This window comes from Rhea pennata, chromosome 2 (assembly GCF_028389875.1).
Source record: "Rhea pennata isolate bPtePen1 chromosome 2, bPtePen1.pri, whole genome shotgun sequence".
Taxonomy (NCBI): domain Eukaryota; kingdom Metazoa; phylum Chordata; class Aves; order Rheiformes; family Rheidae; genus Rhea; species Rhea pennata.
The window spans coordinates 130,021,314-130,046,533 of record NC_084664.1 but is presented as its reverse complement, the minus strand read 5'-3'; the positions used below and the strand labels follow the sequence as shown (position 1 = coordinate 130,046,533).

Sequence of the window (25,220 nt, the reverse complement as noted above, 5' to 3'; positions counted from 1 at the left end):
AGAATAATCCTGTTTTAAGGAATTACTTGCTAGGTACACCAGTAAGAGACAAATAAAACATGCATTTTCTGCTAACCAAGTTAATTACTACTACCTCAATTTCTTTGCAGACAGCTCTTCCCTGTCACAAGTTTTAAATACCTATACCAGAAATCTCTTCTTACATACATAATGCTAAACAGATGCTGAGCTTCAAGAGGCCCTACTTCTCCGTAGTCTAGCTGTGTGGTCCCAAGAATATGGAACAAAGTCCAGCTGGCAGCCAGTCATAGTGGTATACCCCCGGGTTCACTACTGGAGTCAATACTGTTTAACATCTCCATTAATAACCTAGATGATGGACCACAGCGCATCCTCAACAAGTTTGAAGATGAAAGAAAATTGGAAGGAGTGGTTGATATGCCAGATGGTTGTGCTGCCATTCAGAAAGACCTCAACAGGCTAGAGAAATGGGCCAACAGAAACCTCATGAAGTTCAAAGGGAAGTGCAGAGTCCTGCATCTGGGGACAAATAATGCCATACACAGCACAGACTGAGGGCCAACTAGCTGGAAAGCAGCTTTGCAGAAAAAGACCTGGGGGTCCTGGATCAAGCTGGACAGGAACTAACAATGTACTCCTATGGCTAAGAGCCTCCTGGGCTATTAGGAAGAGAGAGGCCAGCAGGTCAAGAGAGGTGATCCTTCCCCTCTACTCAGAACTGGTGAGGCCACACCTGGAGTGCTCGGTCCAGTGCCAGGCTCTCCAGTACAAGAGAGGCATGGACCTACTGGAGTCAGTCCAGCCAAGGGCCACAGAGATGATTAAGGAACTGCAGCACCTACTATGAGAAGAGGCTGAGGAAGCAGGGACTGTTTAGTTTGAAGAAGAGAAGGTGCAGGCTCAATATGTGTAAGTACCTGATGGGAGGGAATAAAGACATAACCAGACTCTTCTCAGTGGTATCCCAGTAAAAGGGCAAGGGGCAATGGGCACAGACTGAAACAAGAATACTCCGTTTAAACACAAGAAAAAAAAATACCGTGAGGGTGGTCAAGCACTGAAAGACATTTCCCAGAGTGGTTGTGGAATCTCCTTATTTAGAAATATCTGAAACCCGACTGGACATGGTCCGAGGCAACCTTGTCTAGCTGATCCTATCCTGAACAGAGTAGCTGGACTAATGACTTCCAGAGGTCCCTTCCAGCATCAGTGATTATGTGAAGCAGTAAAATCCCTATGGAGATATACTTTTCTCTAGCACAGATTAACAGGCAAGATCCTCCTAGTGGTATGACAAATTTGAACATGGTGAGATTCTACAAATCTCACTAGACTCATTGCTTTGAACTTCCCAGAAAAGATCATATATGTAGAGACACTAAGAATGGAAAGCTACCTGCCTCACAGGAACTGCAGCTTGCTACATGCTGTTTATGTGCACACTCCGCTTCCCTCTTCCTTTGCTCCAGAACCCTGCACACCTATTATTTCATAGTTAAGAGGAAAAGTGTGGCTGGTGTGGTGAAGGGGAGTGAGGAGTCTGCAAGACAGATACACCCAACAGTTATCAGTGGTCAATTTTATTATCAGTAAACAGTGCAATTTACAGACAAGAGAGCTATTACTAACATGCTCATTTTACCCAAGTGTTTCTTGTTCTTCAGCAGTAAAATAGTTCTATGTATACTTTTTATCAACTGATAAACTTCACTAATTGCATCGATGAGGGAAATAAGAGTAGTCTCCAGACCAATACTGGAAGAAAAACATTTTTTAAAAAAATCCTTTTCTCCATATCATCCTTCAATTAGTTTGCATGATAAAGAGTTTTGTATAATCTTATTTTTCAGGTATTACCAGTTGCCAGTTGACTACTGTGAAATGAGATGGGATTAACCAGCATATGCTTAAATAGCATATATTTAAAGCATAATCCTCCTTTTTCTTGCTTTGAATTTACCAAAAGCCAAAGGGGGCTTTTTGTTTTCTAAGTAAGTGGCCACTGTCAAAGAGGGAAGGCCTCCTCAGCATTTGTCCAAAATAAGTAAATGGTCCCAACAGTAAAAGGAAAGTAAAACTAATCTCTGTGGATGTAAGGCAATCCCCTCAAATCAGAGAAACAAAAACATAACACTTAATCAAACTATAGTTGTCTATAGTGATCTCATTCACTTCACTTCTGTCAGCATCATTCCTTTCTGAAATAATCCCAGAAGCCCTGATTATGTAATGTATGCTATGTAATACCTTTGCTTTTAGTAGCTTGTTGTCTTACCTGGCAAGATGTCTGATAGCCCACCTAGAATGGCAGTTTTATGCTGTGTTAAGTGGTGTATTTTGCTTAGGAGTGGAAAATTTAAATTTGTTGTTAGAATATTGCACTTAAAAGTTACAAAGACTGTCCTTTAGACAGAGTATTAGCTTTAAAAATAAATTAGATAAAAAGTACATTAGTAGCACAAGTGCGTCATTTACATTCATTTTTTTCCCCCAGACATTTAGTCATAAGAGTCCTGAGATACCCTCAAAAATTAATGCATTTTACTGGTTATGCACCAGCACAGCAAATATTTTCATTTCACAAAGCTTCCATTTGTTGCAACTTGAATTTTAGAATCTGTTGTTTCAGGAAACTTGCATTCCTCAGTTTACCACAGAATTGTAACAGCTTCAGCAGCATAGCCCCTCCTTGTGGTCCAATGAGTGACAGACAGATCATATCCACTAGAGGCTTTGCTGAAGCCCTGCCAATTGCATGTGGTTTCTTGGCTCAGTCTCCCCACAAATGTGCCAATTATTAGTTTGTGATGCAGATTCTTATTTAAGGTATTATAACAGACATCACCAAGGCAACTCATTTCATTATTTTTTTCCACAATGAAGTGAAAAGAAATCATTTCACTGTACTAAAAAAAAAAAAAAAAAAAAAGTTTATGTTAAAGCTGTTGATTAAGAGCTAATTGAAAAGCAATTTCCTTAAAATCTGTTATTAAGGAAGTGAGGCACCTTAAGTTCAAAGCTTCAGAAAACACACCTTTCCCACCACCACCCCAACACAGTTCACTTTAGAGTTGCTGATATTTTATTTTCTTGCACTTTCAGTCCTTCTTCCCTCGACCTCTGAAGGAATCCATGAAGTGGAGAGCTCCAGCAAGGTCTGCAAGGAGAATGCTTACTTTCACTGGTAGCATACTGTAAGAGAGGGAGAGGAAAGGGGAAAAAAAAAAGCATCAGAAGAGTTGTGCAGTTTTATCATAGAAATCATTTTACCTGGTTGACAATTAAGAAAATACACCCTCTATTCTACAGTATCATTTGTTCTCTCAAAATATCTGTTACACTCACTTTGCAGCCTTAATTGTTAGACAGATCAGTTCCCCAGCCTGGCTTGCAACAGAGTTAGAAGTGCTCCAAGGATGGAGCAAGGGAGACCAGATCTGCAGTTAGCTTGGAGGAGACCAAATCAGCACAGCCCACAGCAAAACTGCACCCAGATGGAGTCAGAAAGTCACAGGCAGGCATTTCTGTCACTGTTCTGTGGTCTAGGTGTAGGAGGAACACATAGAAATCAAGAAGAAAAGTCCAGAAGAATGCAGAACTTACTAAAAATTCATACTGTTAAGTATAGCTTACATATTTGATCAGACATGTAGCTGAAACATCATTTGACAGGGAAGGAAAAAAGTGAGAGGAAAAGAAGGAAGGTAGAATCTTACTTTTTCAAAGCAAAATAGAAATACAGACTGCGTGGTAGTATCAGAATTTCTTGGTTCTGTCGAATAGCCGTGACTATCTTTTCAGCTACATACTCTGGCTCTAGAATGGGAAGCAGACGTGGCCACCTGGAAGAGAAGGCATTTGCAATTACAATACAAGTTGTTCTGGATTCAAATTTTAATTTAAAATGTCTCCATTTTGCAGATATTCAATTAAAAGAAGAAATAAAACCTACATAGAGAAGAACCTTCATTGCATTAGCCTGAACAGAGTAAGAGGCCACTATCATTTTCACTTTGCATGATCTCCACAAAGCAGCCCACATAGTCCTCCTATTAAGATACACTAGGCTTTTATTTTGTGCCTCAGTTTTGTAATTATATAAGCATACTGAGCAGAGCTATGCACTGATTTCAGGAGCTGAATGAGGGTTTAGAAAACAAGAAGGACAACTGGAGAATTTGGCTTCAGCAGAGGAAAGGACACTGATTATATGTTTCATGTTTCAATTTAAATGAATTGCTAGGTAGCAAGGGTTTTGACATTTAAGTTGCCCTGTCATTATACAGCAGTGTTAATATCCATATGAGATCCTAAAAATAATGCAAGCAAAGTCTAGCCTGTAAATTCCATAAAGGAAATACGAGCATGTAGCATGCTAAATATACAAGTTGCATAAAAACATCACAAAAGCTTACTCACTTGGTTTTACAGCCATCAAACATTCCTGTGTTTATGAAGTAAGGACACACAATTGTGGTTTTAATACCAGTCTTTCCCAGATCTCTCATCTCTAAATTAATTGACTCTGCAAACCCAATTGCTGCAAATTTACTTGAACAGTAATCTGTAAAATAAGACATTAATTGCAATTAAACATTTTCATTTACTAATTAAACCTTATTAACTAGCTTCAGTGGGTCTTACCACTAAACTTCACAGGAGCAGTAACAGTTTTTGATAGAGAAGAAAAGGACAAAACTATGCTCTAATAAGAATGAAACGAGCAGCCACAGCAGCTGTGACATACAACAGCAGCTCCATGACATACAAATGACATACACAGTACCTGCACAAAACTACTGTTTGGTAATAGAGTATTTTACAACAGAACAAGGACCATTTTCGTGGTTAGAGTATTACTCAAACGTCATGTGGTTTGTTCTTTCATTTTCCTTCTCTTAAGTTAACTGTTACTACATAGTAGCAGACATAGGGTTTTCTCTTTACATCCTTGCTATCACCTTTCCACTCTCTACCGAACAACAGCAGATGATATCTTTTCATACTGGATTTTACCTTTGAATCCATACACTAGCTTTTTATTTACTGCATCAAACTCAAGCTTTCAAGGCTCTCTGTAATCTTGTTTCAACCTGCAACTCCATTTGTCTTCATTAGCACTGCCTTGAAGGTGATACAGCTAGATTTCTTTCACTGCTATGCTACCTTATTTCATAGTGCTTGCCCTTTGCACATAATTTCCTAGAATTTCTTCTCAGTTTATCCTAACCTCAACACTTTCTTTTCTGGCACTGTATGAATTCTCTTGAATGTACTTCCAAGAGCCAGAGGATGCAAAATAAGCCATCACATATCTGCCACTATACAGTATCTAGATTTTAGTATTTATTTCAGTTTGGCAAGCAGTTAGGGAAGCTTGTACAGGACCTCACTTAAATTGAGAATATCCTTAAAAAAAAAAAGAGAAAAAAAAGTCAATCTCTTCCCCACCGAATACCTGAATACCTGCAGGTTAACTTTACAGCATTGAAGTTTTCAGTTTCTAAATGTCTATGTGAAGCTCCTAGATCCTCTAACTACCTTAGCAGAAAAGCCTGCTTCACAGGATTGCTGAGCATCTGAAATGATCTTTTGAAAGGAACAATCTGTTTAAGTTAAGTGGTTTGAAAGTATGACCATTTCCTTTACCTATATACAACGATTCAGAAAGTCAGAATTGGGTGGGGGGCGGGGCAGGGCAGGGGAGCATAGTTCACTGAGTTTAAGCTAGATAAATTGTCCAAACGAGCATTAGCTTTGTTACACTAACCTGCAAGACGATTGACACCAATGAGTCCTGCTGAGCTTGCAACACTAACCAAGTGTCCATGGTTAGAGGCCATCATTGCTGGGAGGAAGGCTTTGTAAGTCTGCAGTGTAAGTCAGAGTTGCAATGAAACATTTTACTCAAAAGCTACATGTTCCAATATTCAGAAGATGTTTTAGAAGGAATTCTGCTATTCTGCTTACAATTTAAGATTTTTTCCCCCTGTAGTGCAAGGCAGGGGGGAGAGGGAGTTTATTGTTTCAGCTCTGTCATCTGCTATGCTGAGACCTTCAAGGTCCCACCAATACCAGTTTATTCTTATCACCTAGATAGGTATAGCTTCAGCTAGCTGTTAGATTTCTTTCACTCCAAAGCTCAGAATTGTAATGTTTCAAACAGGAGTTAAACAGCAAAGAAAAATCTGAAATTCCTCTCTTTCTCCTAATAATTTAATCTTCTTCATTAAATGTCTTTAGCAACCTGAAGCATGCTTTAACATCTCCTTTGCAGTTCTTTACAATAAGAACATAACATAGATGACCTATCTTCTCTGAAAAGGAGAAAAAGCACATTAAGTTACTCATTTTGGACCAAGTCCCACCTAATCAGTGTAAGAGCATTGTCTGAACATGTGGTATTTCTTACTGAAACTATCATAACCACAAAGCAACTAGAACAAAGACAGAATTGACACTTCTGTTACTAGAATAGCAACTTCTAGGTTAGGTCTGCATGATAGTAATACCAAGGGGTATTACTAACTACAGGATTTAGCAGAATATAAACTTCAATTCTCAAAAGCATTTCTAAAATACTGAACAGTTTTGCTTCCACCCATCTACTCCTCAGAAGTTCCCAAAGGATCCATTCTTCCACCCTTTATTTCATAGACTCTCAGGCATGGAAAATGGTACAAGAAACTATTTTTTACTGAGCTTATAAGGAGCTATATACCTTCCATATATTCCTCCATTCTAAAAGGCAAAATTAACCCTGGAAACACGTGTTAAAAGGGTAAATAATAAATAAGTATGTATAAGTACATGTATTACCCAAAAGTGTGCCATTATGTTCACCTCCATGGTTTTTTCCACAAGTGAATCTGGCGAATCAATAAACCTCTTTCCAGTTACAATACCAGCATTGTTGATTAGGATGCTAACATCGCCAACTTCTTTTTTAACCTAAAACGAAAAGGCACAAGATGTCATGCACTATATATAATATATACTTTCCAAGTTTTTTCTATGAAAATAAAAGAAATAAATATTGCAGGTTTCAATTAAGTTAAACTTTTATTAGGCTTGCTACAGATCCAAATAGCCCTGGTTCTCCCACACTCTATCCTGATGTCTCTTTCTAGAGCTAAGCTAGGACCTGGACATTTTTTTGGATCTGAAGCCCGACAGTTCTACAGCTCCAAGAAGGCTTCTGGTTTCAGCACCTCTGGTTCCTGCTATGACTGTTCCATATCAGTCTCTACTGCAGTGAGTTTGTCTAATACAAAAACTACTTTGCTACAGTGAAACCATTTTAAAACCAATGAGCCATTCTGTACTTAAGATTATTTCTATGTCATGCTGTGAAGCATAGTGCAGAGATCTTTAAGCTAGTTCCAGCACAGCACTAACCTCAAATCTGTGTGAAGGCTGTAGTATCTAGCTACATTACACTCAAATCCTTTTACATTTTCCATACAGTTCCTTGGGTCAAAAAGCAATGCAGCTATACAACTTCCAGACCACAGGCAGCTTGCACAGCACTTCTGATGAGCAGAAGCAGAACTGGATTTCCTGCTAGTAGCATTGATTGCCTATGTTCCAAGAGCCCAGGAAATTCTCTCCCTCACTGCACAGGGCAACAGCTACTTAACGGCATCTTAACAGAATTCAGGTACCTCAAGATGCTTTGTGCCATTTTCCACATGGCCTACTTCACTTGACTACAGATTTTAAACACTAACATGTATTACGTAGTGGCCCTTCATAAAGTAATTTATTCTTACAACTTTCTTGTTTGTTCAGGTATCTTGATTAATATAAGCAGCTTTATAGGTCAGAAACTTTTGAAAGGTTCTCTTACCAAGTAAAGGTTTTTATACAGGTTTATTTTTCATGAAGATCCCTTGAAAGAACATCATGGTTCCGTTTTTATTAGCTCTCAAGACAACATAGGAAGTGAGAAAACTGAAGTTCAGGAGTTTGCTATTAAAATTAAACAAAAGTTTGGGGTTTCTGAATAAAAGATTTTGCTTATGTACCTACAGCTAAGGTGATGGAGCAATGACATGTGCATCAATAGAAGGCAGAAATTTTATGAGTCTTCTGGAGCAGAGTATGCTGCAGAAGTACTTTTCTGTATATTTGTTTTGATTCTAACACTGTACCAGAATCTTTGAGATGATTCCCAGAGCTTAAGTTAGCTAAAGAATAATCTCTACATATTTAGTTCAGTAAGAGGAAATACAGTTTTCATTTCAGCTCCAGAATAAGAACTTTTGTGCAGGCTCATCTGAAATGATAATTGTAAGCCATCTAATACAATCATGATACTGCATCAGCTTTCATGAAAAGAGAAATATTTTAAATGCAGTATCTGAATTAGAGCACATTAATTTAAGCTATTCTGGAAAAAGAAAATAAGTTTCCTAATCTTGTTTTATCTATGATTTCCAGATCAAGTGTGATCAGCACATATGCTTAGATAGTTTATGGAAGCATATTCTTCCTATGCCATCTAGTCACATAGCTCCAGACCATAGAACCTCATTTCTTAATGGTCTCTCCTATGTTAGGTAAATATAGTGACTGAGGAAAGCACAGGCAGAACCAGGAGCACAGCTTGTATAACAGTAAGAAAAATAAAAATAAAAAATAAATAATAAATAAAAATTAGAGATTTATCACAAATCCTTCACTCCATCTTAACTTCATTTTTCTTAAATTTGTTCCAATCTCATCTATATTTGTTAGCTAGCTAACCATTTAAAAAATGCTAAGCAGCTTTGGTAGGATTATACAGAATAATTTTTATAATGAATACACAAGCCTCTCCACCTTGGTCATTGTTCCTATATATGCTTTTCTTTCTATTGCCCTCTCAGAAATTTATTATGTAACAACTTAAGTATTTCTGAAGTAGCCCACATGATCTCTACAGATAGCCTTAGAAAAGTTGTTCCAGTCACCACCGGAGCATGAAATGCATCACACATTCAAACCAGTATGAGTTCAGAGACATACATATAATCATTAGTAAAAGGTACATTAGTATTGCCTCACGTAAGATGATTTAGTAATCCTAGAAGCCTAGAAGTAATCCTAGAAGCCTGGACTATACTTACTCTTTGAGGCAAATGACTGTTTATGCAGGTACTTCTATTATGCTCCTCTTGTGCGCACAAGCATGGACAGAGGTGGGGCTATGTGGCACACAGTTTACAACTTGGTTACTGGGATATTCAGGTTAGATGGATTAGATATCTAGGTTAGATTAAAACACTGTCAGAAGAGGGGAAAGAAGAACAAAACCTTGATAGCCCTAGTTCTAACTAGTGGCAAAAACCTGAATGACCTCTTCCCTCCCCTATGTTTAAAGATAGCTGTTTCTACCCAGCTTTCCAAAACATATTCACACCTTGGATAGAATCCAAAGCAGATTCCAGTGCGTTCTTGCAACCCAGACAGATACCGCTGGCTTTATGACACATCTGTTCATGCTACTTTCCAACAAACTAGATATGGAACCTCCTTGCTTAGCAAACTAATCATTTTAGCTCCTTTCTTCTCTCAACTCTTGCTGTGCACAACACAGAGAGCTCAGACAGCTAGCCTAGGCTCCCACATCCTGCCTTGAGGCCAGGCGCAAAAATCCTTTACAAAATCTTTTGTTCTGCTGACCTTGCAGAACTTTAAATCTCTCCATTGTACAGTGCAAGAAAATGTGTTCCAAGTGTTTTCACAATGTTTACCTTACACAGGCCTAAAACAAACAGCTGATCCTATTAAACATCTTTTCTAAGCATGAGTAGTTTCCTGTTTGTTTTCACATGTGTATTTATGCCTTGTAAATGGAACTTTGCTAGTAATTACTGTGATTCCCAAACAGCATTCCAAGGTGTCTACTTCCAAAGAACCAAGACAATGTTTCCCTCCCTTCCCCTTCCATAACTAGCTGGAAGGGGTAAAAACAAGTACTGGATGAAATATCACTGGGAAACGTATTTCTGATGTGAATGGTGGCAACACTAAAGAGAATTCTTAGAGAAGTAGAAAACTGGTTGCAAACTGACACCTTGAATGACAAACAAGCAAAAGCACTGCATAAGCAAACCAGTAAAGTGCAAGAGAGATCCTGGAAGTAAATGTGAGCCCAGATGCAAGTCTGCAACTTGATAATGAGGAAAAGGCTTCTATTTCCTTGCAAGTAGCAAATCAAAAAATCATGAAGAGTTCCCTTCCTCTTTCAGAGCCCTAAAGCCTGAAAGTTATTCTAGAGAAGGCACAGTAGCTGGGAGAAGGCTGCATTCCTTTTGGGGGTGGGGTGCTTCTGAAAGGGAGACATTATAAATAAGCTTTAAGGTATAGCTTTTAATAGCCATAAGCTTTCCTTCATGCTGCTGCTACAGGAAAGGAACAAGGACACCACATGGCCAGGGCTTTGGGGTTTTCTTCTCACTGAAATAATTGTTTTTCTAGTCCCTGAGTGTTAAGGGATCATATCGTCTATGTGGCTGATGAAGTACCAAAAGCGGGTATTTCTAAGTTCATGTTCATTTCATTTTGGCTGTAGGACTGTTTTGCTGGGCACAAAGTTTTCAACAATATCCTGTCCTGCCTGTATGAATTTAGCTCACTATAATCTTGCAAAACTCTAAGTCATTGTGTACAGCTGAATCACAGAAAAAACCCTCAGACTCAACTGTTTTGCCTCATCTTACAAAGGCTGACTCAGCACACTATGAACCAGTCTACTATATTGTACTAAAACAGTGCCACTAATTAGCTAATATTAAGGTCTTATTGTTACTAGTTAGAAGGGGAAGGTGTCAGTTGACTCTGCATCTGTTGTCAGCAGGACACATTTCTGAAACAGTAGTTGGCCATTTTTTTCTATATAGATCAGCCAGAGAATTGATTCATCCATGGATTTTCCCAGTGACTGGTGACAGAATAGTTTAAGTCAGGAATCCTGCACTCACCAGTTACAAACCTTCTTGCCATTTCCTCCCTCCAATCTCCCTCTTGTTTTTATCATCCCTAACCCGCATCATATGCATATCCACATCCTCTTTTCCCTTTTATGTTTGATCAAATAAAGTTTTGCTCTCCACCTTCTCCATGAGACCCAAGCGCCAGCCCTTGAGTCCTCAAAACTGAAGGTTAGTTGCCATCTTCTAGAGCCCTTCACACTACTCTCTTCCTCCTCCCAGTTCAGCAGGAAGTCTAGAGGCCTGCAGCGAAACATAACATAATTGCTCTACTGAGACAGAAGATGTGCAGCTTAGCCGCCAAAAAGGAGCTGCAGGACATGCCAAGCATGATAAGCACTATCAGAATCGAAAAACAATAGCAGCAGCCTCTAACAAGCTATAGGTCATATGCAAACTCCATCTGTCAGAAAGTTTGGTTTATGGTCATTCTCATAGAGACAGAAAAATACAGAGCACGAGACCTTCTTTAACAGCGCTGGAGAGGACAGAATAGAAACATCATTTTGGCTAACAGATGTTCCCAAAGACAAATGATTTTTTTTCTTTAAAGAAAAAAAATATCCTGAGGTAAACACTCACTGTGGAAACTTTCCAGCCCAACAGTTAAGTTTAGCAGTATTTTAAGCAAATGAGAACAGGTTGTTATAATGGAAACTGTTGAGCAACTTTAGCTTTTGGCATATCTGCTAGTCTGCCCAAAATATATAACCATATGCTTTATTTCTAAAGCACTTCAAAAAGAAAAGTAAGAAATATTTAAGCCTTCGAGAGATACTTATTAATTTTCTTAAAGCGCATCTACAAAATTCATTGATGGAGTTAGTCTAAATTTGCCTAAGCAGTTAATTGTTTTTATGAGGTATGGCCTTTATGGCTTATTTTTATAGAAGATTGCCAGAACTTGAACTACTTCATCAATAAACTAACTTTCTGCACTTCCCCAAGTGCTTGCTCAGTAACTGAACTAATCAGGGAAGCTAATCAGTTGGAATTCTACTAAAAAAAAAAAAGTATATATAGGGGGTGGGGGGAGGGGAGAGAGAGAGAGAGAACTTTTTTTCTCTGTTAAAGGAACAGAGGTATGAAAGAAAACTGCAGAAAACAACTTTCTTAAAACAGGTAGCATATGCAATAAATTCAGAACTGATTAACCTCTTACTCTGAAGTCTCTCAAACTTACCATACATCACACATACATGCACGCACACATACTTTAGAACAGCATCAAAATCACAGATGAAGTACTTTACCTGGTCTGCTACTTTGTAGACCTCCTGCCTTTTGCTACAGTCACAGGTGTAAGACTGTACTCTTACTGCTCCATTTTCTTTGGCCAGTCGACTTGTTTCCTTCAGCCCCTCTTGATTAATGTCCCAAAGAACCAGTGTGGCTCCAAGGCGGGCAAATTTTATAGATAAGAGTCTTCCAACTCCACTTCCTGCTCCTGTTATTAATACTATTTCACCACCAACACTCTTCTTCCGTTTAGGTACAATCAAGAATACTAGTGATTCCAACAGGTAATAAAATGAAAGTCCAACAACTTTGAGCACCTCCAGGAAGACGTTCATCTTGAGGCTATTTTGTCAGATACCTGATAATGGAAAATGTTTACCAGACTGAATAAACCATAAAGAAAGACAATGCAAACATTAGTATTTTAGAACTGAAACACGTTTTCAGATTCAGTTTAAATATTCTCTCTGTTCTCCTTCTGAGTGTTAAGTGCTTCAAAAACACACGGATGTGCATCTGCATGTCTGGCCCATTTGCTTTTTTTGCCAAATCATCTTGCCTGCAGGATATTCCCACTCTCCTTCAGAATGCAGCACAGAATTGATTTACCACTTGGCAGAGGAACGAAAACCTCTACTCACTGGCTTTAACAATCCAACACCCCTAACTCACATCAGGAAGGCTTTTGACGCTGACTCCCATAACATCCTCATAGGCAAGCTCAGGAAGTGGAGGATAGATGAGCAGATAGTGAAGTGGATTGAAAAATGCCTGAAAGGCAGAGCTCAGAGTGTTGTGCAAAGTCTAGTTGAAGGCCTGTAGATATAGCAGGGTACCCCAGGAATCAGTACTCGGTCCAGTATTGTTCAATCTCTTCATCAGTGACTTGTATGAAGGGACATAGTACCTCCTCAGCAAGTTTGCTGATGATAGAAAACTTGGAGAAGTGGCTGATACACCAGAGAGCTGTTCAGAGGAACCTTGACAGGCAGGAGAGACGGGCAGAGAGAAACCTTACGAAATTCAACAAAGGCAAGTGCGAAATCCTTCACTCCATAGGAATAGCACCACACACCCATCCAGGCTGGGGGCTGACCTGCTGGAAAGTAGCTCTGCTGAGGACTAGTGGGTCCTGGTGGACTGCAGGCTGACCACAAGCCAGCAACAAGCCCTTGTGGACAAGAAGGCTGATGGTATCCTGGGTTGCATTAGGCAGAGTATTACCAGTAGGCAAAGAGAGGTGATCTTCCTCTTCTACTCAGCCCTGGTGAGGACACATCTAGAATACTGCATCCAGTTCTGGGCTACCCAATAAAAGAGAGACATGGAGCTACTGGAACGAGTCTAGCAGAGGGCTACTAAGATGAAGGGACTGAAGCATCTCTTATGAAAAAAGGTTGAGAGAGCTAGGCCTGTTCAGCCTGGAGTAGAAAAGGTGGTGGGGGGGAGAGAAATATTATCAATGCATATCTGAAAGGAAGGTGTGAAGAGGATGGGGCCAGACTCCTCTCAGTGGTGCCCAGCAATAGGATGAGAGGCAACAGGCACAAACTGAAACACAGGAAGTTCTGTCTGAACAAGAGGAAAAAAAATCTTTAACGTGAGGGTAATAGAGACCGGAACAGGTTGCCCAGAGAGGTTGTGGAGTTTCCATCCTTGGAGATATTCAAAAGCCATCTGGACAAAAGCTTTGGAAACGTGCTCTAATTGACCCTACTTGAACAAAGAGGTTGGACTAGATGATCTCTAGAGGTCCCTTCCAAGCTCAATCCTTCTGTGATTCTGTGATTGTAGTTTCCACCTCTGCTCTGACACAGCATGGACATCTTTAAAAGAAAGACTGAGAGTTGTACCTTAAGTATCTAAAGCAGAAATGCATAGCAATCCCAAATCAGAACTGATGGCAATCAACTCTAGTGCTCATAAACTTGTAGTTTAGACAATTATATAAGCTCAGGGAAGGGGGGAAAAAGAACACCAGAAAACCCACCTTTCTTTAAGGTGGTTCTTAATTTTTGCTTGCAGTAGGTCCTTCTTAGCAAGAAATCATATGCATCTCAATGCACAGTCTCAACTTTATTTAAAAACTACCACTTTAGGGAGCTTCAGAATACAACATGTCTTTATAAGACTCCAAATTACACTGAGTAAATTATTGGTTGTCACCAACTAGCTTTTCAATTACCAATACTACCATTACTGTTCAATTACAAAAGCAGGCTCTCCTTCAAAGTATCTTGTTTAGAAACACACTGTAGTTTACTTCTCTGCCTTCACCACTCCGCATTAAACAAATGTTACGGGCTTGAATTATACCATCTCACGTATCGTTTAACTTTGCAGCCTATGCTCACCACAGCAGATCTGACACTGAGCAGACACTTAAGTCACTGAAAGAACAATGCCTATTCCCCAGTATACAGATGTTATGCAAGAAACATGGCCTTAATCAGAATGTGTTTTAATCTGACTAACTACAGTATAAAGGATTAATCTTCCTTTGCAGCTAAAGGTACAGCACTCTGGTTTACTCTTCAACCTTTAGTACTACATACCTAATTTAATCACATCTCTCAGTTAACATCGCTATCTATGTACACAGGCAATCATGTTTGGCAAAAGAGATAAGTTACCTAGATCTCTGCTACACTGAGCAAAGTTCGTGAAGTTTAGCATCTGCACGTACACGTAATATGACTAGCCTTAGGTTTTGGTACATAGTAAATAACTCCATTTCTATAACGGAACAGGCAGCTACTGTAACAGGGCAAGTCATTTCTGAAAAAATCTTCTGACAGTAATGTTAGGAAATCTTAAAACCATTCTGCTAACAGAAAAATGTTTACCAAAACCACAGTGGGTAGGGAAGCAAGTTTTTCTTTCTGAAAATGACTAGACTAGTACGGTAAATGGTTTCTATTCTTAGATCCGTTTAAAATGGAACAGAGTGTGTGCTTAGATTCTGGCACAGATAAGAGACAGTAAAACTGATGAGAAATGAAAGAAACACCAAGACAGTATGATAACATTTTTCTAAGGCTAATATTGACATTTTCTGTAGTAGACTGTCACAGCTATAGCACTACTACAGAAGTAAGCAAAACAAAGTTAATCAAGGAAAAATATTAAGTTTCATGTGATTCAAGAAAACAAAAAACAAGCTTTTGCAAATACCTCTTTGCTGGGCCTAAAACAAAAGCAGCAAAACTTTCAAATAAATACAGATGCCGAGTTTAACTTGATTACACTGCCTTAATGTAATTAAGGCAACACTTTCTCCAGTTGGGTGAAAGGTGATTGGTATCTCTGGGGCAGATAAGGATGTTAAAGGTGTGATACAGATTGGAACAAAGGGAGAGGTCATCATTTTTCAAGTATAATACACAATTTGACCTACACCTACAGGAACTTTAGGAGCTTTTATGTATGTCAGTATTAGCCCTAGAAAAATGTTACCATACTGTCTCGGTGTTTCTTATCTGTGCCAGAATCTAAGCATGTACTCTATGTTCCATTGTAAAGGGAACTAAGATGAGAAACCACTTACCAAATGACTAGTCATCTTCAGAAGGAAAAATTTGCTTGCCTATCCACTATAGCCTTGGTAAACATCTTTCTGTTAGCAGAATGGTTTTAAGAATTCCTAACATTACTGTCAGATGTATGTAAAATAATCATGCATTAGCCTTGCATAGGACAGAGGTACGTTAGCACTTACAGATGTAGCTACTGTTGGCAGAGTCATCTTAAGTATATATTCTTCTGTTAGCATAGGTACTCCACGTCCCCCAGTGATATGAGTGCTTAATTGTCATTGACTCATCTGTCACCTAACTCAGCTTTAACTGGGCTAGGAGGTCTCCATTCCTCACTGGCTCACTGCATTAGTGGGACTAATTAAAGCAACCACTGAAAATAAGAGTGCCCACAAGAAGCAATGCAACTAGCCAACATGCTTGGCTGATTTTGGCTCCTCAGCCAAAGTGACCAGGGATCTATTTACAGCTGTATTGACCAAGGATGCCTTTGGCTCAACTACAATATTAGACTCTTGAATATAAACCACAACCTTCTGACTGCCTATGTTGTCTTTAACATGCCTACACCCACACATAAATGTCAAAAGCTGTTACATGTTGTGAGATATCAAACCCTTACATGGTTTATCTGGCAGATTTCTTTTCAGCTATTGACAATTTTGCCAGCACAGTCTTGTTCATGCATGTGCTGATGCTCACAGCTGATTTTCTCCTGAAAACTGCCACTACTCATGAAACATCAGAGCAGAACTTAGGCTCACTTCTGAGCTGGAATATGCCTCTGCTAGTCAAAGTTGATCATATAATATAACAACAACAACAAAAATTGGTTTGCTCAAGGCAATTAGGGGCAGGTTTAGCTCAGCTGGTTAGAGTGTGGTGCTGCTAATGCCAAGGGTTCAATCCCCATATGGGTTAGGCTGAGGGTTGGACTAGATGATCTCCAGAGGTCCCGTCCAACCTCACCATTCTGTGATTCTACATTCTGTTAAAAGCTGATCACAAAACCACCTGGTAGAGGTAGGCACGAGCTGTCTCACTGCATTTGGAGGTTTCAAGTCTCAAAAACACAATGTTCCCATAGTGACAGTCTGAGGACTCAATGCGTAGCAATCTCTTCCTTACTAGCTGGAAGATATCAACTCTGTTCTAACTTACTGCGTTGCTGTGGTCTGGATTACTCCAGGAAGGCATACACCATCTGCTAAGCCACTTAACATCAGGTTAGGAAAATAAAGGGGGGGGGGGGAAGCAGAAAAACAGCAGGCAGGTTTCCAGCAGCTGTTTCCAGCTCAGCGCCGCCGAGGTCTGCGCCCTCACGGCCGGCCGCGCTCGCTGCGGCCGCGGGCTGCTTGCACTCCCAGCCGCGCCCGCGCCCCGGCCTTCGTGGCGGCGCGGAGCGCCAGCCGCCGCAGCCGTCCGCCCGCTCCCCACGCGCAGCTCGCAGCGCCCCCGGCACGTCCCCCGCAGCCTGCCCCCGGCGCGGGACCCCCGCCCCGGCGCCGCAGCCCTCGCCCGGGGGTACCTCGGCCTGCTGGGGTGGGTGCGGACAGGCCGGGATCCCGCGGGCAGCGCTCCGGCCGCGTCGCGGGGCCGCCCCATCCTTTTTGACTCGCGCCCGCCCCTCGGCGGGGCCTGGCCGGATGCGCGGGGGCGGCGCGGTCGGCCTGTGCGCAGCGCAGCGCCGCACTGCACTGCACTGCACTGCACTGCACTGCACTGCACTGCACCGCGGGCGGAGGCAGGGGCGGCGCTGAGGCACGTCCGCAGGGAGCGCGGCTGCGGTGGCCGCGGCCGCGGGCCTCTCTTCTTTTCGCAGTTTCCTTATAACTGCTGGTTTGCACAGTGTGTTCCTGATTTTTGTATGATAATAAACAACATCTGTGGGAGAAGCTACTGACTGGAACTGTAGAAATTACACAATTCTGGGCCATTGGTCTCATGGAATTGTGTGTGTTGATCCAGGAAAGTCACCTTGTTGGGCACCCCTTGGAGAAAAAAAGATGTGGCTGCTGGAGAAGCATTACTGGGGGAAGGAGGGCATTGATTTCATCTTTAGAGGAAGCTGAGAGAAAATTGAAAATAGTAGACTTGGGGTTGCGAAGGGCTTAAGGGATTCCCCAGGAAGGCCTGTGTGAAGATGTTGGTGCACTCCGTAGGACAGCAGCTCACACCAAGTGTGAAGAAACCCGCACGTGCGCTGCACTGAGCATGGAGAGATCACCTGACATGAGGTCACGCTGTGCATGAAGTCATCCTGCGTGAGAGGAGGTTTCAGTGGGGTAGATGAGATGTTCCTGGTTGTTGTCATTCATGTGAATGAAGAAAACTTGAGCTTGCAAAATGGTTCACAGCTGTAGTCAGGATACAGAACAGAATGAGAAGAATAGGATCTATATTTCCTAACTTCGTACTAAATGCTGCATATTTTCTGATGTAGAAACCAACATTAACCTTATGATCATGTTTAAAACATCAGAATTAAATATTTAAAAGTATTGAATATTCACAACCTTAGAGGAGGTAGGTAAGCGCGGGAGATGCTTAGTGCCATTAGAAAAATATGGCTGAAAATTCTTCCTTGGCACTTAAATCCTTAATCTCCCCTCTTTCCAGGTTAGTATATTTGTGTTGCAGTTACACTTTTCTAAAAGTGAGAGGATACATCTCAGAATATTTATCTGTCGAATTAAGCAAACATTCAGTCATGAGACACCAGATTTAATATACTGCATAATAAAGGCCATTAAACAGTGGTTAATAACCTAAGCTACTGGAGGCAGCTTTAAAAAGCTGTGTAAAAGGTGTGATCCAATAACCTCTAAATAAATTTTTAGAACTCTGTGAACATTTTCAAGGAGAAAGGATGGGTATATTGTGGTATATACTAGTGAGGGAGAAGGTTGCTCTGCTTGTTTGCTTAGGAAAAAAATGGCTCCTTGTAGTCAGCAAGGTTTTGAAAGCTGCTCTGCTGTTTAAATAAATACTTTTCTTGCTTCCACTGCACATTCTACTTAAAGTATTGTTGAAAGAGGTCAAAAGTTTTCTCTGAGCTACACAGTTTTGGGTCAAAGTCTAGATTGTATCTACAGTTAAGACCGTTGCACCCTCAAGAGCTGCTGAAAAAAAAAAAAAGAATTGTCAAATTAGAATACTTACAGGAGTTTTTAATATATTATTGTATTAATACAGCAAATCCAGGAGGCTGATCCAAGCCAAGCCACTAGCCAAGCAGAGATATGGATCAGGTTTGTTTTTGGTGACTGCTTTCTTCTTGTGGGCTGGAAAAAAAGGTAAAAAAGCATTCATTTAATTTTTAAAAGTTTTAAATAAGACTTGCACTTCATAGAAGTACTTTCAAATTTATAACATTTGAGGCTGACCTTATGATCAGAGTAGGAGGCTAGAAACTGAGAAATCTGGCTCCTTCCCCCAGCTTTTACAAAGTTTTCTTTCAGGGCAAGAAATAAAACTCACTGCATGTCTTCAGTTTATTTGTCTGCATGATGAAAGTTAGCCTTAATGTAAAGAAACTCTTTTTAAGACTGTTAGGTGGGAGATAATATAGAAGTATTATTTTTATTATTGATTCCAGTCTATGAATAGAACTAGCCTATTTATATCAGATGAGAATGTCACCACCCTCATGCCATGTATTAGTATTTTTGGAGTAATTTGTACATGTTGGCAAAATTCCAGGAGTGCAGGACTGGGGCTAGCATTGTTTGTATTTTGTATAACATTGTGCTGTATGTTTTTAAAGGAATCCAAGGTCATTCCAGTCCTAAGAACAAGTTTGAGCAATTTTGTAAGTGTTCTCACTTTTGTTTACTTGTAACGAATCTGTAGCAGGTTTTTGCCAAAGGGCTGCACTGTATTTTGGCCTACCTTCATGTTCAGAACGCTCTGGCCCTTTGTAGGATGGTCAATATTGGCATCTTTAGTGGAGCAATACAACCAGTAGTGCAGTGAATTACTAGATACGCTTCACATGAAACTAGGGTAGTACCTTATGATACTGATCATGACTTCACAACCATCTGATCTTAATTATGGATGCGCCACAACAAATGATGATGAAAACAAATAGAAATTAAGGGTTGGTCTGGGCAGGATAAGTACAACTGCATGGTGATTAGGATATTCATTCTCACTTTAGTGTATCCTGGTTTGCTCAAGGCAGTATTCTGTTAAAAGGTCTCTCATCTTCCTCTTCCCTCTCCCCCCGACTCCATATCAGACCAGTTCAAAATACTGATTAAACACTTATTATTGTCTATCTATCCCAGCTGCTTAAGTGGAATAGTGTGATGTGCTTGCAGGCAATCTGAGCTTTCTACTTTATTTTAATTGGCAAGAAGTAGGAAAGGAAGCACTAGCACTGCTGCCTGTATTTTGTGATTCATTACACAGTCTACTGTGTAATGTGTGTAGTCCTAACAAGCTTTTAGTGGCTGTGCTAGCTGCTTTGGCCATTGCAGGTACATCATTGTCCTTAGTTATATACTGCAAATCCCCAGAGGAACAAATCTTAGATTGAAATCTGGTGCTTTTCTAATAGAATATCTCCTGTGTGCATGTCTCACAAACATCTCTTGTATGCAAGACTGCCTATAAAGGAAGTAGAGTGAACAGCAGAATTAGACAGAAATCTTCAAAGCTGACTTCTTATTCTAGAAGAAGAAAAACAGTGTTTCAGGGCAAAGGAGATTCCAGACTAAAGGAAGAATCATCATCCTGAACACAGAACATGGAGCTGCATTCTGAATTTCTTCTTTACCACATGCACTTCCTTCGAGTCACATTTACCCTCTGAGTTCATTGAGTCCCAAATGAGTTTTTGATATACTAGCAGATTGAAAATGCAAGAATTGTAGAAGTGACAAACTGTTACCTACTGGAACCCCATTCACTATGCCCACGAAGTGCTAATTCCTTTTTGGTGAGACTGGGATGAGATGTACTGCACTAACATATTCCATTCAAGCTATTTACTAAATGCACAGCAAACATAACTAGCAGCATGGTCCACTAAATAGCATGCCTCTATGCCTTGCAAATCAAACTAAGAAAGGACCAGATCCTCATAGGACCAGGAAAACACCAGCATCACCACCACTTAACTGTTAGATGCCCAGATCCCAAGGTTCACAACCTATCAAGTTGCTGTGTTGCCAGTGTGATGGTTGGTATCTAAACCTGATGCTTTGTGTCTTTATTTTCATGAGCCTTCTACTGCAATGTAGTAAACCAGGTCAGCACTGATCTTGATGAGTAAAACTCTACAGTAAAATATCTTGTGCTTAATTTTTCATATGGACCCTCTCTGATCAGATTTACTGTGTGCCCACAAAGGCAGCACAGAATTGTTTGGGAACAGGAATGAAAGCCTATGAAACAAGGAGCTAATTTAATCAATGTTCCCATGAGACATGGAAGTACAGCCTGGGCAGGAAGCCACTAACCTTTGCAACAGGTAGTATTACAGACAGATGTGTCTGAAATTACTTCTTTTCCCAGACAAGAACACCTGCCACATTAGGCCTTTAATACCACTCATATTCAAAGGCCAATTATTCTTTGTGGATGTAGGTGACTAAATCAGCTCCTATGAGTTACAGATATTTGTTGGTATTTGATGATGGTAAAAGTGGTATGTGCCCTTCAGACATGGAAAAGTATGCCAGTTTCTGCTACAGTAGGATTATCGTGATGGTAGTGTGAAGGACTTAAAACCACATTTTCTACCTTGGAGGAACACACTTCAAAAACCCGGCTAGAACTTCTTTATCAAATCTGCAGAGGTATGAGCTGTAATGGGCAAGGAGGTACGGCAGAGATATCTGGCTTTGCTGATTCCTACCCCTCACCCTGCAGTATAAAAGTGGATAGTGTCAGCAACAGCAGCTGTTTGAAGTGACATTTGCCAAGGTTGCTGCATTTTACTGAACTCAGTGCTATGGAGGTAGAACTAGCTCACTCTGATCCCCTCTGGGTACTCAAGTACAGAAGTGATCAGTTTATTGATCCTAAACATGCTTTGGCATGACACTTGGGTGTGGAGGATGAGGGCTCTGTCAGGTAAGTGCCCAGCATTGGCTGAACTTTCTTTTGTCCCTAGAGATGACACACTTTATTCAGAGCAGTGAGATGAAGAAAAGAAATTGCAAGTAATTCTAGTGTGATAAAGAAGCGTTAAAGCATATGCTCAAATTTTAAATGTATGTCCAAATGCTGTTATAAATCAGGTTATAAACCAGCTACCTCATGTTTTCCCTCCACTGGCATTTTATTTGCCAGTGCAAAAGCTATAACTTTGCAAAATGAACAGAGATAATCAATACCCTGAATAGCCTTCCGTAGTCAGCTGCAGAAAGACTGCTGTTAGGTAGCTCTTTGCTCACTGTGTTGGCATGCTCCCCTATGTGCCTGTGGTATATATTCCTCATACTGCCTCTACTTTCAAGAGAGCCTGTCTGCACTACAGGAGAAAGTGGAGAATTATCAGCGCACAAGAGATTTATCTTCATTCTCAGTGCAAAGAAAAATTTGTGAGAGATTAGCTAGGGAGTATGGATTAAAACTTTGATAAAAACGCAGTTGCCTGTGCAAGAAAGATACATACAGAGTGTCAGGACAGAGTTGAAAGGAGAAATTGCCCACAATTTAAATGGCAATTCATAATAACCCTGACTGACGAGAATGAGGCGTCTTCCTACTATTTGAGCCTTTGGAAAAATCATTTCTTATAAATAGTAATACCACGTTTCTAATGTAGAAAAATTAGAGACTAAGCAGAAAAACAGATCTAACAGCACAGGTGTATAGTGATGTTTTGGAAATGAGGTGGCTCTGTTGATGGCTGATTAAGAGAAGTAAAAGTTAGTGAGGTTTCAACTAATTGGGTATATATGAAAGCAGTAGGTGGGAAAGTGTGTTACAACAAGGAAGTAAGAGAAGAAGCAGGGACTGGAAAACGTGGGATGGAAACAGCAGGGTATAATACACTGAAAAACTAATTGAAAACTCCATACCTGTGGAAGAGAAGTCCAGAGGAAGCTCTGATGGATACCCCATCTGGGCTTCCAGCTCTGTGCTCTGATGGAAAGTCAGGACAGCCTTGCAGGTAGGTAGCAGCTGTGTGTGGAGATAATTGATTGGAAAAAAAAAAAAAGAAACAAAGAAACAAAGTCATAATGATTATGTGCCAGAACAACTCTTCGTTTCCCTGCTCTTCCTTCCCCTTTTCAAAGTCCATTGCTTTATATATTGTTTTAGATGGCAAATACTTTGGAGGCAGTGAGGTGACTTACACACCTGCAGAACATTCAGTATGCCCCAATGTGCTCTACAACACACAGCAAACTGATTTTCTAAGTGTTCACTTTTGTTCCATGTCTATGCCACCATAAATAACTGTAAAAAATGGAAACTTGTCCCTTACAACCTTAGCCTTTCCTCATTTTGTGCTTTGTAGGCCTGAAGGAGACAGGACTTTTAATCTCTCTGTTTACAGTGGTCTCTGAGAGTCTAGCTGTGATTATTAAGCAACAGATTTTCACTATTCTGAAGTATGTGCTTCTCTCAACCAGCAATGAAGTACCTTTCTCTCAAAGAAATCTTGTCAAACAAGTATATACTTTTGACTCTTGTGATGGTTGATTTTGGCTTGCCATGTGTGCATCTCAGAGGTTGACAGAGATAATGGTAAATAAAGCTGTGAGAGGAGTAAAAGGTGCTATGTTTCTCTGCATTAATTATTGGTCTTTAAATTGAAGCAAGATGCTCTGGAGGAGAAAAAGTGCTGATATGATGGATTTTATATTAATGTTTATGTCCACATCGTATTTTGTTACCAGTTGCAATGGCATTCTCCGTTGAGTCTTTGCAGAATCCTGGGATTGGTGCTTCTGTATTTGAACTCAGTTTTTATCTAGCTTTTCTAAATGATCAAGGTCCTCAGCTGCAGACAATCCACATTGTAGAAATTTCAGTGAAACCATTCTATCAGAGAACACAGCAATTTATGATCATTGATCATAAAATGTTCACAGGAGTGTACTGGCTTGGATGAAGCTTCACTGCGTTACCCTGGTTATTGCAGAATAGCCCCAAACCTGCTTCTAGCTGTTGTCTGAGGAATAGGACTTTAAATCACCTTTGCTTTGCCAGTTTTGGTTCAAACTTAAATATCACTCTTCCCACACCTGCAGATTTGGATTTTTGTAGTCCACTTAATATTTGGTTTATTTAAGTGGAACAGCCCCAGAAAAAGACATGGGAGTACAGACTGAATAAAACCAGATGGTCCTGGCAGGCGGGGTATGGGTCACTGGCACATGCTGTGCTACATGGTACACACAATGTCACGTGCACTGCAGACCACTAGGATTTCATGAGGTTAACTGACACTAGCTCAGGTAACAGAAGCAATGCTATGCTATATGACTACCCCCAAAAATATGGTTGAACAAAACATGACCACTGAACCTGATTTTAGACTCCTAATCTGTAAGGATTTTGATTAGTGCTAATGGCATACAATATAGCTCTGACCTTACTTCAAATTATGCTAGGTTGACATAACCATTTACTTAAAAACAAACAAAAAAAAAAAAACAAACAAAAAAAAAAAAAAAAAGAAAAACAAATAGGGATCTCTGAATCAAGGAAAGCACCCTGGGAATGTCATGCAGAATGTAAGATTAATAGCCAGTGAAGAAATAATAGTTTTCCATGGAACAAACAGATGACAATATAGAAAGCAATTATTACAGCATGACCTAAATCCATGGTGCACCCACATCTTGAATGCTGAGTGAAATCTTACTCCTCTGACGCCTCCTCCACCAATGTCAGAAAGGATCCAGTAGAACTTGAAAGGTACATGGGAGAGTGATAAGGAAAGCTTAAAAAGTGTGCAAGAACTTTCACTTAAGGGACATTTCAACAGCTTGGAAGGGAGTTGAAGAGAGAGGAGTGTGATATGTGAACATAAAATCTATAATGGCATAGAGGAAGAGAAAGATCCTTCAGTTTCTCACAATAACTAGGTGATAACAACTGTTAAGTCATCCATAAGTTTTGAAAGAACAAAATGCTCTTTCACTCAGTACCCTTTGTTCTGGAAATCAGATTGATTTTCCTGCTGCAAATTATAATCCTTTATGTACAAAGTTTGCATGTGTAACAGATAGGTATTTATAAAAACTGCCTATGTTAAAATGTGCACTTACTAATCAGTATTTCTAGAAGCTATCTGCTAGAAACTTTTTAGAGATTCAGTAGGCAGCTAAGTTATGGATGAGTGTTGGGCATTTTATAAAGTGATTGTGAAAATATTATACAGAGAAGCAGTTTAAAGAAAGAAGCACTTCATTTGAGAAAGCAAAGCTACATAGCTGATCTGTCATGACTGATTCATGTACTTTTACAGGAATGGCTGTTAAGTAATTCTTTACAGAAGAACAGCCATACTTCGTTA

The 25,220-nt window shown here is 40.1% G+C and overlaps 1 protein-coding gene across 2 annotated transcripts; it reads right to left on the bottom strand.

Moving 5' to 3' along the window:
- Positions 1-1,546: 1,546 nt before the first annotated feature.
- Positions 1,547-17,355, bottom strand: SDR16C5 (short chain dehydrogenase/reductase family 16C member 5). 2 transcript variants are annotated; one of them, XR_009957690.1, is made up of 8 exons: positions 17,262-17,355; positions 12,212-12,555; positions 6,802-6,933; positions 5,753-5,852; positions 4,402-4,546; positions 3,699-3,824; positions 3,328-3,524; positions 3,110-3,174 (listed from the first exon to the last, which is right to left on the bottom strand). XR_009957690.1 is itself a non-coding variant. In XM_062570351.1 (7 exons), the coding sequence occupies exons 2-7, from the start codon at positions 12,530-12,532 to the stop codon at positions 3,081-3,083; spliced, it is 918 nt and encodes a 305-aa protein (XP_062426335.1). In that variant the 5' UTR covers positions 12,533-12,555; positions 17,262-17,355; the 3' UTR covers positions 1,547-3,080. The 2 variants fall into 2 exon arrangements, 1 of the variants encoding a protein (XP_062426335.1); XM_062570351.1 differs by lacking the exon at positions 3,328-3,524 and having other exon boundaries at positions 1,547-3,174.
- Between the last annotated feature and the right edge of the window lie 7,865 nt (positions 17,356-25,220).

Excerpts from the sequence above, each read along its gene's own strand:
- SDR16C5 (XM_062570351.1), bottom strand. The coding sequence starts at position 12,532 with ATGAACGTCTTCCTGGAGGTGCTCAAAGTTGTTGGACTTTCATTTTAT. Across the intron at positions 5,853-6,801 it reads ACATAATGGCACACTTTTGG|ACTTACAAAGCCTTCCTCCC; the intron begins GTAATACATGTA and ends CTTACACTGCAG. Across the intron at positions 4,547-5,752 it reads TGGTGTCAATCGTCTTGCAG|ATTACTGTTCAAGTAAATTT; the intron begins GTTAGTGTAACA and ends CTTATTTTACAG.